This window comes from Plasmopara halstedii (genome assembly GCF_900000015.1).
Source record: "Plasmopara halstedii genome assembly, contig: Scaffold_525, whole genome shotgun sequence".
In the NCBI taxonomy this organism is placed as follows: domain Eukaryota; phylum Oomycota; class Peronosporomycetes; order Peronosporales; family Peronosporaceae; genus Plasmopara; species Plasmopara halstedii.
Window position 1 is genome coordinate 457,169 of NW_020187445.1, and position 16,803 is coordinate 473,971.

General features: G+C 47.4%; 2 protein-coding genes across 2 annotated transcripts; both read left to right on the forward strand.

Annotated features, from left to right (window-relative positions):
• The first annotated feature begins 5,752 nt into the window (after positions 1-5,752).
• PHALS_15459 (uncharacterized protein) lies at positions 5,753-7,859 on the forward strand. Its single transcript, XM_036407448.1, has one exon. It carries the CDS (start codon positions 7,158-7,160, stop codon positions 7,338-7,340), a length of 183 nt encoding a protein of 60 aa, XP_036263150.1. The 5' UTR covers positions 5,753-7,157; the 3' UTR covers positions 7,341-7,859.
• Positions 7,860-8,168: 309 nt separating this feature from the next.
• PHALS_10736 (60s ribosomal protein l23a) lies at positions 8,169-8,834 on the forward strand (the record flags this gene model as incomplete). The annotated part of the gene is made up of 2 exons (XM_024726213.1): positions 8,169-8,536; positions 8,750-8,834. The coding sequence occupies 2 exons, from the start codon at positions 8,169-8,171 to the stop codon at positions 8,832-8,834; spliced, it is 453 nt and encodes a 150-aa protein (XP_024576913.1).
• Positions 8,835-16,803: the final 7,969 nt, after the last annotated feature.

The window sequence follows — 16,803 nt, forward strand, 5'->3', positions numbered from 1 at the left end:
TCTAGCCGTCGAGCAGACGAATGCGACGATTCGTTCGACGGTGGAGCGCCTGGCGCCGTTGGAAACGGTGATCGTCACACTCCGCGCTCAAAACTAGTTGATGGTTCGGTTTCTGGGTGACCAAGCGGCTTTGAGCCCCGCCCCGGTGCCGTCACTTCCACATTCACGTGCGCCAGATCCCAGGGCCGCTTGAGCAAGCCCCTATAAAACACCGGACGGATGCACATCCTTGTCGAGAGGTTTAGCGTCCTCGCTTGGTCATGACCTTAGAAGGTCCGATAAACCGTGGACGGAGCTTCCTCTTAAAGACAGCAGAAACTGCATGTGTTGGAAGGTTCTTAGCATTTAATAACCCAGGTCTGCAACTTATTGTTTCCAGCAGTTTTTTCTACCGTCTGCTTATTCTTTCTGTATGTCTTGCCTTTCAACCATTGCAAACGTGTCTCAAGTCACTCAGTTTGGCTTTCAACCATTGCAAACGTGTCTCAAGTCACTCAGTTTGGTAGACAATTAGTCATCGACTTCTTTAGGGACAGTGAAGGGGCTGACATCAGCTAGCCGGTCGATATTCCTCCCTGAGCAGTTATCCCTGTGGTAATTTTCTGACACCTCTAGCTCAAAAATAAAATGTACAAAAGGATCGGTAGGCCACGCTTTCACGGTTTGTATTTACACTCATGGGATGATGCGAAATTTAACATGATCCTCCACCTAGAACGGCGTGTAGCCGGTAGATGCATGCACTGCATTATCAGTGAGCTCCACAAGAGTCAGCACGGCGCTCAAGTGCTTCGGCGTCTCAACGTGTGACTCTGCAAAGGACATATTCATTGACGCGATTCACCCGCTTAGTTTGACCATCTGTCTACGGATGGTCCGCTGTTGTGTAGTTGTGTAGTCAACTTGGTGCTGATCACCCTGAAGAGTGTCGACCAAAACTTCCCAGTGAAGCGGGGATTCTCTCAGACACATTTGACTTCGGAAATCCATTGTATCGAATGACACGATCTACGAACAGCGTCGCTGTTCCCTAACCGTCGATGGTGTCCGGGACTACCGCAAGATGAGCCATCTTGCTCAGACGATCCACAAAAGACCACAACACCTGTGTTGCCCGCCTAGTCCTTCGGCAGGCCAACCACAAGTCCATACTCATGGACTGCCAACACCCAGAGGATACCGGTAAGATGGCCAGCGGTTTCACCGCATTCTGAGATGTTCTATTCGCTTTGACACGTCTCACACGTGCGCTCCTCTGTGCTCGTCCATTTGTACAGCTTGGGCCACCAGTAGTGGCAACTCACCGTGTTGTACGTCTTCTCACGACCGTGATGAACATTGAGTGGGGTGCCCTGGGCCTCATAGAGGTTTGGTTCTCATCGATAGGAACCACAATTCGTAGCGTATTTATCGAATCGATGTTATAGCAACCCGTTATTCAACGAATATCGGTGTAACCTTGCTCGCAATCTCGCCGACAGCTTTTCGTCCGAGTTTTCAGCCCCCTTGCACTTGAAAGTCTGCAGCAGCGCTACACACATACTATCATCCGCGAATGCGGCGCAGTTACTGACGACGCCACCGTCGTGACATGAGCAAGCTCATAAGCCGGTCTGCGTGACAACACATCAGTCAAAGCATTCTGCCCTCCTGGTTGATCCTTCACCTCAAAGTTTTATTCTGCGAAGAATGAGAGCCACCTGGCCAACCTCTGTGAGAAATGAGGAACCTGTCGCAGTGCGCAGTGATGCATGATCCGTATCGACAACTAACGGCTTTGAGCCCAGCAGGTGCACCCTAGACTTGACAAATGCATACTTCATTGCAAGTTATTCCTTGTCGTGGACTGGGTAGCTCTTTTCCGCAGCCTTAAGATGGCGAATTTCGAATGCGATCATCCGATCTTACCCCTCGGCGATTGCTTTCAGAAGCACAGCCGATGGCAAAGCACGAAGGAGGATGTCTTTGACCCTGTCAAAAGCGTCCCGATTCATGGTGTTTCAGGACCATTCCGTATCCTTTGTAAGGAGAGTCGACAATGGCCGCGGCATTTCTGCGTACGAATCGCTGTAGCTGCATAAAAAGTTGGCGAGACCAAGCCACTAGCAAAAGGTCTTTTGGTTCTTTGGAACCGGCGAGTCCACAGTGGCCTTGACCTTAGCGGGATCCGCTCGAAGACCACGCTTCCATATAAAACACCCTAGAAAGGATTTCTTCGGATACACATGTCTGCATTAGCATAAAGCTTATTCGTGCGCATGCACACGAGAACCGCTCTTTCATGGACGATGTGGTTCTCTTCATCTGTCTCCCCGTTCTCTGCAAGTCTGTGGACGAAGATGTCGTCGAGGTTTGTGTGTGCATACGCCCGGTGGGGCCTGAACAACTGCATCACAAGATGATTAAATGCTGCTGGTGCTTCGACAGCCCTTGGAGCATCATTATCCACTTTTAGAGCATCCCGCTTGAAGCACTCGCCGCTGTCAGCGGAATGTCACTCGCTCTCATGAGCAATAGGTAGTACCCATCGACCAAGTTGAGCGCACAATACCTTCCTTGTACATCCAAATATGTTTTTATGGAGAACATTCTTCTAGGAATCGTTGTCTCTGCCGGATCGGTGAAGCTTTGAGCTTATTGTAAGCGTGAACGATAAGCCACTTGCCGATCAGTTTTTGGACATTAAGTGTGGTTGTTCAATAGGGAGACTTGCTTTCACGCACCATTCATGCGTCGTGCTTTGCTCGGAAGAAGACGTCAATGACGTCGCGCTGCTCCTTGAGCACGGGCCATCAGCGTGTCACGCAGTATTTGGTTTCCGGAACTAGATCAATCTCAAAACGCACACCTCGGTCCGGAGGTAAAACGACTGGGAATCTTTGGAGACGACGTCTGGAGATTCCTTCACCAAAGGATGGTATGGATCCGAGAAATTCCTCAAGATCAATGATCTACTTTGTTCGCGGAGCCCCCCCTTGGTGTTCTCCAGGACAGCTTCGTCCCGAAAGATACGACGAGTGAACTTCCTCGTTCAGTCGTATACTGATCACCTCGGCGAATCGTCTGTCTTCAAGGCACCGCCAAACTCGTCGAAGTACATCTTGTCCAGCTCAAGGAGACCATTCTCTGCAGGAATAGCCTCGAGGATGATGTCGCCGTCTTCCTCCCTCGTCATACCGTTTACAAGGGTGTATAGCTGTGCGCTATCGGCTAAGGTAGACCATCCTGGGTCAGGGTCGACGCCCAGCGTCTTGCAGCTAGCATACGTCGCCGCTGTCGCCTCTTCACTAAGGTTGTACGTCCCTGCGAGCCTTGTGTAAGCACGCACTCAGCGTCGTTCGGCTTAAACCCCACTTCCTACTCTACTGGAGCCCTGATTTTATTAACAACATACGACGGAGAGCAGCCAGCCCCGCAGTCTTCGTCCAGTGGATAACGTGCTTCCCCACGCGCATGTAAGGGGTCTTACCCAAGATGCCTCGAACCTTATCAGACCATGCCACTCGTGGCATACAGCGACTGCATCGAAACGGAGCAGTGCTCAGTGGTTTACGTGCCACTCCACGTGCATCACTTGGGGCCCCGCCCCAGGTGCCTCGGCCCTTGGCCGACCACGTTTCTCCTGGCATGCAGCAACTGGTTTGACACATGAGCAGTACTCAGTGGGTTTCGTGCCACTCCACGCTCAGCCCGCGAGCCATGCTCGGGACTCTTGTCCAATACACCTTCAGTGTTCGACAACTCAGATACTCCAATATTCAGAACTTTGACCGTCCCGGGCGGAGCTTCTGCTTCTTAGCAGAGGTTGGTTCATGGCCCACCAAAGCTCCAATAGGAGACTTGCGCGTAGAGCCCCAGGACTTCGAACTCCAATCAATCCATGGCTCATGGTGTTCAAACCATGCCATACAAAAAGATAAGGCCATACCTTGCATCTCAGTTTAAGATTAAGCAGCGTTCCACGCTATCGCAGTCAAGAAACTTGACACCGATGTCTACAGGGACATCGGTACTGAGACACAAGTCCCCATCGTAACCCAAACAGTGACGGTGTCACTCAACCGCGCTTTCAGCGCCTCAGCGTACAGCTGACTTCTTTCGACCGTGAAGCGTCAGGCAATTGTGCCCGACACTCCGGAATCAGTAAGGATCTTCCATGACTTCTCAAAGCCCTTTACGGTCGTTTTTTATCAAGCAAGCCCGGCATTCCGTATTAAGAGCATGAAGCTGTTCGGTACTGAGCCCTGTTGACCTCTACCTCCTTGAGGTTCAACAGAACTCAGATCTTCCTCAGTAGGGAGCCCCGTACCTACTGGGTTTTATCATTTCACCGCGTCAAACCAGACTGGTGAGAAGCGGGATGTCCGTTCGATGAACCTTTACGCACCTTGCGCACGGTACAATCAGTCCAAAGGGGACTGGTGTCTCCACAGACAAGCCACTGTCGGGTGTTTAAACGCTACTCGATAGCTCGGAGCTCTCCCTCCTCTTTCTCTGCATAGCTGTGATCGATTGGCTTGGTCCCGCTCTAAGAGCTGCTAAAGTGGGCATTCAAACCAAGTCGTACCGACTTAAAGTTAGAGTCGACATTCAGTGCCATATTCACCGTTTCTTACAGTACCCATGCGTGACGTTAGCTGGCCCTGCTTTCATTACAACACCTGCTACTTCTTTGAAAACGGTGTGGTGTCGTGAGAAGTTTTAAGTTTTATGCGAGACATTCTTCTACGCATATTCTTCATAAAGGTGATAAACGTTACTTTGGGTCAGCCGCCGTACCAGCAATCAAAGTCATTAATCCCAGGAGATAATTCCCCGGATATCTACTTACTTGACGGGTGGACACGAATTTTGACCGAATAATAAGTTTGGTTTGGTGATCCTAACACTTGCAACATTAATTACTTAGGCTCCTTTGATGATGATTTCCGCTCGCCTACAGCGATTTTATACATTAGTGCACACTTTTGCGCGCGTTCCAAATTCAGACATCACAAGCGTGAATTGCTGAAGCTCTGTCTGAACAATGTGGTCTTATGACCATTAGATTTCTCTTAATCATTGGCAGGACTGTTTTTGCCCCATTTCACACTGAACTGAGCGCTTAGCAACGGTGGTATTACGATGGATATAGGCTTCGCTCACACCGACGACACCTGGCTGAGGCGTTCGTGAAGTCATCACTAGATCGTTTTCATATTTGATGAGACCTTACGACTCTTGTACCATCAGTTGCGCTAATTCGGGACGAACTGAAAACTTAGGATTGTCAAGTATGCCTTATCGTCCCGATACAGACTGAATGGTAAATCGTTCCCATCCTCAGAGATAATACAGTTATATTCAGGACTTGGTATTCGAATATCACGACGAGTACAATCAGATACTACGGGATTGCTGTGCATCTCGCAGAATGAAATTTGATTGAACGAGTCCACGTAAGTTACGCACAACTTAGGGTCGAGACTGAGCCCTTCTTTAATCTTCTTAAGATTGGCGTAGAGACAGCATTCATGTTGATAATCTGATGCTTGATATATCTGGTTTACTATCTTTATATAAGTAACGCATAGCGTGAGGTTACACCACTCACAGCACGAAATGCCACCAACAGCGTACTAATCATAATATTCTTCATAATTCTTAACTAAAATATTGCTGAGCCTTGCTTTAGTCCATGTGACAATACTGAAATGTGTATGTAAACCATGTTAGGAAAAATTCTTGGCTAAATACATCTTGCGTCATTTCATACAACAACAGTATTCTATAATAAAATACGCAGGTTGCTACGGTATTACGCCAATATCACTTTGCTTATATATCTGTCCATGGATTGAGCTAAGAGTGTCAAGTGGTCCCCTCTGGTGCTGTGGTTACGCACCGAGCAGATGAGCCAGTGGTCACCGATACGAAACCTACCAAGAACACGTTATCCTGTACCCGACGGAACCCAGTCGGGTATGTTAAATGTGTTGATATGTCTTTTACACAATTATTCTCACCAATACTAACAATTGGACTTTGGGATGGTGACTCGTAAAATAAAAATAAAAAACACTTGCAATTGGCGTCGACAGTGGCGTAGTTCTGATGACTTTGACTTCGCAAGCTTTGAAGACGCACCACAAGACATTCGCCTCACTCCCTGTCAAATGTATACATTAGTGCCTCCAGCCATGGTATCAACACCAAGATGTTTGGTTTTCCAGGCGCTCTGCAAAAACATCGATATGATCACCGCGATGCAATCATTCCACAGAAGCTACTGGGTAACACAAATCAGATAGTTCTCTGGCCTTTGTCAGGTCCAGGCCTCTCGGAAAATGCAGTCATGTGTACTAAAGGGGATTTTTTTTAATATACTTAAGATGTATCTGACAGCTCAGCGAAGAACGAGCCGTAAAAATTGTGTAGATACAAACACCACAGGGTCATATAAGAGTTTGTCGTCCAGGTTGCTTCCATTTGACAAAGACAAAAAGAGGAAAGGTTTCAACACATTTAGCGTTGAGTGTATATATTTGAAATTGGCGTTTGTGCTATACAGAATGCAAGCGATTCGCTCATTTGGTAATATGCATCAAATATATTTTTTAACATCAACGCTTTAGACCTCATACTAAACCTTGGAGAATAATCAGATATCTTCGCCTTCCTTATTCATATCAGATTCTTTTGCTGCCACGGATCGTTATAGATCATAGGAATGTTTAAGGTTTATTGCCATGATTGCGAAGGGATGCTACGCAAAGTGAAAGACACATGCAACGACTTCTATTTAAGGACCAGAAGTAAGATTATACACTTCTAGCGCACAGAGTGCAAATCAACGCCAATGCGGGCCAGTAGGTACAAATTTCGATAAACGGCTGAGGTCACCACTGAGAAATTGATGTCTTAGTCCAACCGCATTAGGACTCCAGACTATTTCGTCTCAACGGGTGAAATTGGTGAAGGCTCGTCAAGTTCCCAGGAAAAAAGTGACGATTTCAAAAAAAAAAAATGGACCACAAATCGTAAAGCTCCTAGCAACACTTTGGGCGCGCGAAACCACAGCGTCACAGCTATATGAGAATAACGTCTATGAAGCACGCCATACTCCGCGTGAGCTCAATATTGCCAAGTTTCAGGTTGCCGTACTACTTTAGATCACGATGCAATCCACGATTGGTATGGTAGAACGCAATGCCGCCTTAAAATTCGTAAAAATAGCTACTAAATCAAACACCTTCAGTCGAGACGAAAGTTTCTGGAGGCATTGCTCAGGTTCTGCTCCGAATCTTCACGAACAAGATAGAGTGTGCTCGTTCGGTACACAGCAACACAGAACATCATGACATTTAAAGTTGTAGGCACTTCTCTTTGTGGCTTTTTGCGCATGGCAGCGGACAGGATACTTGTTCATCCGTTTCCAAACGGTTTGTTTTAAGCGCTACGATGCGACCTGTTGTCAGGCCACCAGCCTTGCATACAAGTCCATATTTGTCCCCACCGACCTTTTCCACCTATTGATAGTTAACGACTGAAACAGGAGAAAACATCTCTTAAAGTAGATTCTCCCAAGTTTTGACTGTTCGAGCAATTTGGGTGGAAGGTAGTGCTATCAAATTGCTGCAACACTGAAAACGAGCAGCGAACAAAAGACCGCGACAAAGCCTCTGCTTTGTGACTCGATAATTAATTCAGTTGAGATATAGTTTTTCCTAAACATCACAGAAATTGATTGAAGTCACCGTCACGATCGTTAGTATCTTCAGTCATACCTGTATTTGTATCAGATTTAAAACCTGCTTTTGTGAAAATGAAGGTATTTGCTGTTGCAAAATATTCTCCTAACAATTTTATGACCTCATGGTCCCCAATCCAGTTCATAAATCTCAAATTGGCAGCCTGTTCGCTTTTTCCAAAATCGAGATCAACAAGCGAGTCAGGCAACTTAAGCACAGGCAATGAGGATCTTGGTGGTCCGCACAGATTCAGCGAAGTCAAATTTCCCTGAGACTTGATATATTGTCTAGGTTTATCGAACTCGAAGCCAATTCACCCACTGATTTTTGATTATTTTCTTTTCTTCTAAGTGGCTAAAACTCCTAAGCGAATCATTGGCGCACGTTCCTTCAAGCCTTTTTTGCAGATATTGTCCATTTCTCAAAGAGGCAAACGAAATGGCGAAGGTTACTACCAAACCAAAGACAGCGGCTGGCAAGTCGGCTGCAAAACTGTCGAAGAAAGTAATTAAGGGCTCACATGGAAAGGTGCTGAAGATTCGCACGAAGGTGCACTTTTACAAGCCCAAAACCCTTAAGCTTGCCCGCTCCCCACTTTACGCACGCAAGGCCGTACCGTCGCGCAACAAGCTCGATAAGTACCGCATCATCAAGGCTCCGCTTACCACTGAGTCTGCTATGAAAAAAATTGAGGACAACAACACTCTCGTCTTTCTCGTGGACTTGCTGGCGAATAAGCGTCAGATCAAGGACGCTGTGAAGCAGCTTTACAACATCAAGGTCGCTAAGGTCAACACCCTCATCAGGTAAAACACATCGCGTCGAGCTTGCAATCTTTACGACGGAGGAATTTTAAAATTCCATTGAGGTTCTTAACGTCTGGCCGTAGTCCTGATAGGGAAGTGCGGCAGCGTGGCCTTTTGGTGCAGTTTTCGTTTGCTGCTCTCCGTCAGATATTTTTTTGCGTAAATATGTACCGAATTAGTGCTGACCTCTCTGTCGGATTGTTTTCTTTGTAGGCCCGATGGTCAGAAGAAGGCATATGTGCGCCTTACTGCAGACTACGACGCTCTGGACGTGGCTAACCGAATTGGTGTAATCTAAGGTGTTTAGTTAATGAGCTAGTCAGTCTGCCTAAATCGCTTTTGTCATCTTGGAAAAAAAACAATGCAAGACCGTAGCACCCTCTGATGGAGCAGGTCTGGTTTTCTACTTGAATTGCTCCTTTTAAATGCTGTTTGAATGTCCTTGCAATAGCAACAAATTAGCAAATGGAAATAGATGTCGAGGAAAGTAAAATCGCTTCCATTCGCACTGACTTGTACTCCATACGTCTGTAATTGTTTTGATTCTGTCAAACGGTAATACACGCTCCTTAGCGCTATACTGCCACTTCACAATCGAAATTAACGTGGTAAGTACTATACAAAATTTTGAAATGGCAGTCATCATACCTATAATTCTAACGAAATTGACAAGGTAGGTGTTGTTATGCTAAAACTAGTAGCCGGGATCGTAAAACGGTAATTTGCCACAGCAAGGTTGCTTGTACCCAAATTTGTTCTGACTTTAAATACTGCCAATACAAAATACCGGAATTTTACTATACTGAGTGATATAAATGGAGGCAGTATCGGTATACTTTTCATTATACCAATACTTTAAAAGAGTTTCACATACTTTTTGTTTGACTATCATGGAATCTTACATTCCTTTGATATAAACTAGTCATTATCATGGCACATTTGTGCGTGATAGTGTTTAAATGGGGTCCACCAAGCTCCTGTAGATCAAACGAAGGATCTGTTTGCAGAATTTTGGCGCAAAAGCTCAAATTTGTTACTAATCGTGGTGGACGTGGACGTCAAAGATAATAATTGAGGAGAATTAGTAAGATGTTGCGAAAGCAAAACATAATATTTCGTATACGTCCATGTATCGCGAATCTATTAACATTTAGAGCTGTAAGATACCTAGTTACGGTTAAGGCTCTCGGTTTCGATAGCATAAACCCTACTTTTGTGCCTTTGTAGCGCCAATCCTATCCGAAAAGCTTTCTTTGTGTCAAGTGCACTGTACAATTCTAGCTCCAGTAATATAAATGAACTTAAGGGTTGCGCTTGACGATATCTACACATCCATTGTTCGGGAAACGTCAGCGTATGACAAAAATTGGATCTCTGTTTCAAAAACCATTTTTTGACTTTGCTCGCAGTAGTTTGAGAGCTTTTATCGGTCTAAACAGGCGTTTGCGATTCTCGACAATACTGCTAAGATCTGAGACCGAGAGGTTAAGTGGCTGAAAGGCAAGCCAAAGAGTCTTGGCTGTGCTGCGAAGACAATTGACAGAAATTAGGGGAGGGAAATACATTTGATAGTGATTGAATCAATGAGGCTTACAATTCTACTTTCTCGCTGCCTATCATTCTACATGACAAGATCACTTTTAATCGGTAAACTTTGTTAATCATCGGTCCCGGTTGCAGCGGGGCTGCCGTAGCTTTGCGCTTAGAGGAAGCGTTAATAGGTCAACGACTTTTCGTTCTATACTTAGAACAAGTACGAGTTTAGCGAATTGCAATCCGCTTACTCCAAGGGTGATTACAACCTTAGCCCAGGGCTAAGTAACTCTTCCGTTTGAATCCAAAACTGACTTTATTTTTTTATCTGCGGCAAAGCCCCCTAATTTTAAATGCATAGATTTTCCTGAATTCGTATAGTATAATCTTAATACATGTATCACTAGTGGTTATCCACCCCTGTACCTTATTCTTGTTTTGGTGTGGATCCTGAAGATGTGGAGCACCTCGTTGCGCAAGGGCCCGAGGACATAAGTGCGCACCTAAAGGGTTTTTTAAAAAAAGGAAATGCTCTACTAGAGCACTTACAGCAAAAGCTGTCAGCATCGACTGCGTCAATGACGCAACCGTCGATGACGGATGATTCCTTCCGACCCAGACCGCTCATAATGAGTGTTAAGACCTTCGAAATTAAGAATTTAGAGAATCTCCTGCTCAAGATAAAAGAGGCTGAGATGGCTATGGCATCCGTCATGCTTTAAAACGAGCAACAGTGCGTGAGGCATGCTATATCCAAGCTCGAGGGCCAAGCGCGAGAATGGGCACCACTGTGCGGTGCTTCGGTTGAAGCACCTCGTGGAATGAGCAGAAACATCAGCTTCTGCGAGAGTTCTAACCGCCGAATTTGGCATATCGCGTGAGATCGCGTCTTCTTGCTGCCTGACAGGGCAAGAAGGAGAAGTGGTCTTTGTCCAAGAGTTGAGAACTATTGTTGCTGGGATAGCCGCAGAAACTCTCCACGAGGCGGTCGCAGTGGCCGTCTTTAAGGCAAATCTCCGCACTAGCACGGCTAGAATTGAAGCCTACCGTTTGCATCCGTCTTCTACTGAAGAACCGGTCAACGTGTGGCATTGTATACCGAATTCAACTTCAAGTTGGCACGACTTGGTTGGAATGCACACCCTCAGGGCTCGTCGAGGGGCCTGAGCCAATGGATTTCAGCTCTGCTGAGCAAGATGGGGGAGAGATTCGAGCTGTCGGGCAGCGTTTGAACACCCGACGGTGGTTCGTTTGTAAAGACTCCCGTCACCGTCGAATGGACTGTCCCTTGCGCAAGGCGCATAAAGGTCCGTCGAACCGACGCCCCGCTTCTATTCAATCTAATTTAACGAGACAACACAGTAGGCGCGGGCGCCCTACTGTAGAAAACTGATAAATGTTGAACTCAAGGAGGTAGTGGTCATAAAGGCTCAGTTTCGAAGAGCTCCATGCTCTTGAACACGGAACGCCAGGCTTGCTGGTTGTGGAAGCGATTGTGAAGGGCTTTGAGAAGCCATGGGAGATCATCTGGGGTGTCGGGCAATTATGCTCGACGCTCCACGATCGCGGAAAGTCAGCTGTATGCTGAGGCGTCGAAAGCGCGGTTAAGTGACACCGTCACTGTTTGATTGGCGACGGGGACATGTGTCACTGTGCTGAGGGTCCCTGTGGACCTCGGTGTCAAGTGACACATGAGTTTGACTTTGATAGCGTGGACAATTAGCTATACAAAGGATAACGTCATACCTTGGTATGGCCTTCTTAAGGTGGATGAGATGTCCTTCGAAGAGTGTAGCGGTGCCTTGAAGGCAGGCAATCTAGCCGAGGTGGTCATTATAAAACCGAACAAGGAGATTAACTCGTCGTCGCTTCTGGATGAAGCTGTCCTTGAGGACACTGAACGCACGAAGTGGATCGTCGATTATGAAGGATCCTTCTGATATGTATTATTCTTCGATAATAGATTTCCAAGACGTCGTCTCCAAAGACCTGCAGTCGGTCCTACCTCTGGATTGAGGTGTGCGTCATGCGATTGACCTGGTTCCGGGAACAAAATACTGCGTAACACGCTAATGGCTGAGCCCAAATCGCAGGTGCGAGCATGAGGCAGGATTGTGCGTGAGAGCAAGTCTCCCCAATCGACACCCACGTTTTGTGTCCGGAAGCCGAAAGGCAAGTATCGTATCGTTCACACTTACAACAATAAGCTCAACGCTACCGCCATTTCGGCACAAACGCCGACTTCCAGGAAGATGTTCTCCAAAACAATATTGTTGGCCTTACAAAATACAGTGCACTTGACTTGGGCGATGGGTTACACCAAATGCTCATGAGAGCGAGTGATATTCCGTTGACAGCGGTGAGTGCTCCAAGCGAGATGCTCTGGGAGCGTCTGGTGATCCCTTCAGAGCTGTCAGATACACCTGCAACATTTAATCGTCTCGTGACGCAATTGTTTAGGACCCATCCGTCGTTTGCACAGACATACTTCGACAACACCTTCGTCCACAGTCGTGCGGAGCATGGGAGGACTGATTTGGAAATCTACATCGTCCATTTGAGATTGGCACTCGAGTGCATGTGCACTATTAAGCTGCATGCTAATGCAAACAAGTGCATCTTGGCGCTGAAAATACCTTTTCAAGGGTGTTCTATTGGGAGTCGTGGCTTTCGAGCTGATTCCGCTAAGGTCAATGCTATTGTGAACTGGCCGGCTCCAAAGAATCAAAACGACTTGCACAAGTGGCTTGGCCTCGACAACTACTTGCAAACGTACAGCGCGAATATGCGGGAATGGCACGGGCATTGTTGAATCTCTTTAAAAAGGATATGGAATGGTGGAGGGACTTTGAGCATCAGGAGGCTTTTGACAGGGTCAAAGACAGCATTCTCCATTCATTAATAATGGCGTTACCAGATCCCGATCGTTCTTTTAGTGTAGTATGTGACGCTAGGCGCCTCACCACTCACAGAGGTTGGTTAGGTGGCTCTTCTACTTTGCAGAATATAACTTCGAGGTGAAGTATAAACTAGGAGGCAAAATGCTTTGGCTGATGCATTGTCACGCAAACCGGAGTATGAGCTTGCTCATGTCACGACGGTGACGTCGTCAGTGACGGATTTGATCCGCGTCGCATACGCGGGTGATATTATGTGTGTTGCGCTGCTACATGCTCTCGGGAGCAAGGCGGACAAGAAGTTGTCGGCGCGTTTCATGCAGAGCTACGCCAATATTCATTGTGTAACAGGTTGCTGTAATATAGCACCAATTCACTGGATATGCCACAAATTGTGGTTCCTCGCGACACTCACGATAAATTTTAAAATCTTGTATCCTCTATGGGACCACGACATGGTCACTTCGATCATGAAAAGACGTACAGTTCTGTGAGTTGCCACTACAGGTGAATTAAGCAGTAAAAATGGACGAGCACATACGTGCGCACGTGTGAGACTTGTCAGAGGGAAAAACACTATCCAAATGCGGCGGCGCCGCTGGCCAGTTTACCGGCAACCTCCGGCTGTTTGTAGTCCATGAGGTAGGACTTTGTGTTTGGCCTGCCGAAGAAATCGCAGGCAATACGGGTGTGGAGGTCTTTTGTCGATTGTCTGAGCAAGATGGTTCATCTTGCGGCAGTGCCGGACACCATCGATGGTGTGGGTACAGCGACACCGTTTGGTCATGTTTTTCGACAACATGGATTCCCGGGGTCAATTGTCTCTGATAGAGACCCGCGCTTCACTGGAAAGTTTTGAACTACACTCTTTATAGTGCTGGACACCAAGTTGACTACATAACTACACGCAGCATACACCGAAGCGCTGGAGCGCTATGTTGCCACTCCTAGAGTTTGCTCTAAACAATGCAGTGCATTCATCTATCGGATCTTTGCCGTTCTACGTGATCGAGCGTATTGATCCTCGCGTTTCGCTGATGCCGCCATCCCATGACTCAGTGCTTGGTTGGGTTGAATAGCCGAGCGGTTAGCTGATGTCAACCCCCTCACCGTGCGTAAAGAAGTCGGAGACTTCCAGTTTACGAGACAGAGTGTCTTACGACACGATTGCGATGCGATGGCTGAAAGCCAAGAAATGCAGAAGGAATATGTGGACGGAAAAGGGAGAAGAAATGCTAAAAACATTAAATCAGAGATTCTGTTTTACCAAACGCTAAAAACCTTCTACACGTACACTTTCTGCTGTCATAAAGACGAAGCCCCGTCCAAGGTTTATTGAACGTCTTACGGTCGTGGTCAAGGTGTATACGCTGATTCTTCCGAGAAAGATGCGCATCAACCCGGTGTTTTATATGGGCTTGCTTCAGCCGTACCGGGATCTGGCGCAAGTGAACGCGGAAGCGTTGGCGCCAATGCAGCTCTCAAAGTCGCTAGGCCACCCAGAAGCTGAGCCAGCAATAAGGTCTGAGCACAGGGTGCAGCCACTTCCGTTCCCAGCGCCGCTTGGCGCTTTACCGTCGCATGAAGTGACGTATTCGCCTGCTCGACGGCTAGGAGCCGTTCCGACAGACTATGATATTCCCAAACGCGAGGCAGGCGGTGCGCTAAGTGCTCCAGATTCTTGAGGTCTTCTGCACAGCGGTAGGCGACCTCGGAGAGATGCTAGGCAGAGTGCCGATGACAAAATACTTTGTCCTCCAGCGCTCCAAGAGCACTGCGAGTCACCGGACGGCGACATACCAAGTCGTCACCGTCCAGCGCCGAATCTTCTCGATGAGAATGGCGGCGTTCCCTACTACGTGGAACGCCTTGTGGGTCGATGCCATCAACGGGGTTTAACCCAATATCTTGTGAAGTGGTGGGGATACCATAACTCCGACAACTCGTGGGAGTTTGAGGTGCCACTTCGGCAAGATTGTCCAGATGTCGTGGACGCTTATCATCGGAAGGATCATGACGCTCGCATCGTCCTGCGCACCGCGCTTCTTGGCAGTAGACCGGGTAATCGGAAGGCCATGAGCTGAGCTCAAGCTATGGCCAGGAGCAGCAGTGGTTGTAGACTCACCTGTGTGAGAAACCACAGAGCTCGCGGGAGCGTTATGGTTTGTTCCATATGTCGCGGGGTGACAATACGCAGGAAATCGGCGTTACGCCTAGCGTTAGGCAAACACAAATCTAAGATGGCGCTCAACGCTCACGTCTATTTCCTTGTGGCTTCGCTGTAAGGTAGACAGCGAAGAAAATTTCCGGAACTGCTACACCCATCGCTCAAAGAGCTCATGGTCGTCTGCAGCGGGTCAGCGTCACAGGAATTTCCGCAATTAGGGACAAGATCACCTCCCTTTGGAGATCCAAGTCGAATGCGGTCTCACAAAGCGAGCTCGCAGACTTTCGCTGATCAAGATCAGTTGCCGGAGGCCCGACTACATAGACACCTAGCGATCGAGTGATCGCGTCTTCTGCTTCAGTAGCGGAATCTACCGAGCAGAAGCCGCATTCCACACGAGGGTCTAAGACCGAACGTGGATACGAGCGCAGGAGAGCCGCCCCGTGAGCAGCCTCCGATTGCTACTCCTTCGCCTCGTCGAGGCGATTGGTAATAATTCCACTTCCCTTGGGAGCTGAGAGGTCGGGAACGGGCATGGAGTCCGCAGAGTTTGATTTGGGCACACATCGCGCCGTTAGCGCACTTCATCTTCCTCGTCCCATGCTGGGAAAGGAGTGTTCGACTTCCACCTAGCAAGGGCGCCCGCGAGCGAAGCCCTTCTTCTCCTTCTGCATAGGAAGCATCTCCGGGCCGAACGTCCTTGGTTTATTGGGAAGCACATCCCAAACCCTCGGCGACTAAGTGCAACACACCGCGCCCGCCCCGGGCGACGGATTTCTTCGTCGAGGAGTTGCAGGCTGGTTGTTTTGCGTGTCATAGATAGCTCATATGTTCAAAGTTGTTCTAAAAGAATATTAAGGTGTCTCAGACACGCGAGCCTCGTATAAGGTGACTTTTATATGTGAATTGGGGGCATTCACAATTTAAATGGGGGAGAATGAAACTGGGTTACACGTGCGCTTGTAAGGAAGGGCGGGTCGCACAACCTTATGCGACCGTGTATCGGTGTGTATTACACAGTTAGTTCAATGACACAGTGGTGTGGTTACACCGTAACAAGAACCGCCACAAGCGACCCTGCCACGTGTATTGCATAATTCTATATTAGTTATGTTTTGCGATTTTGATGTGCTATTGCTTTATTACTTAGAAAATCTAAGGTTTTAGATATTGGCGCTCTGCCGCAACTCAAACTATTAAATATAGTTTCAATTTTGAACATAAGTGTTCGTTTGCCGCGGTAAGTTCTATAGTACTTGGAGGTTGCGGAGTCGATCCGCTACACTCGTACTGGTTCTGCGATCCGCTGCACTCGCAATGGTTCTTGTAAAAAACGTAAGGTCGATGACCTTAGCTTTGCTTCATCTAAGCAAAGAGTTACGGTAGTTTCGCTGCAATAACCTTACATACACCTGCTCAATGCGAACCCATTTGAAGGTTTGGGGCCGCTGTCAATTACTGGTATCGTGGCTCCTATATAGCTTTATATATTTTCTGGCATTCATACTGCCTCGTAATATCAAATATTCAAGATGTAATTCTCTGCGCTCGACTTCATCACGAATATGGTGATAGTTCATGTCGATATTCTTGACTCCGCCGTTATAAATAGAATCTCGAGGCAAGAATGGTTGTCCTCGAAATTCTTGAAGTCTGGTATGCACTTGCCT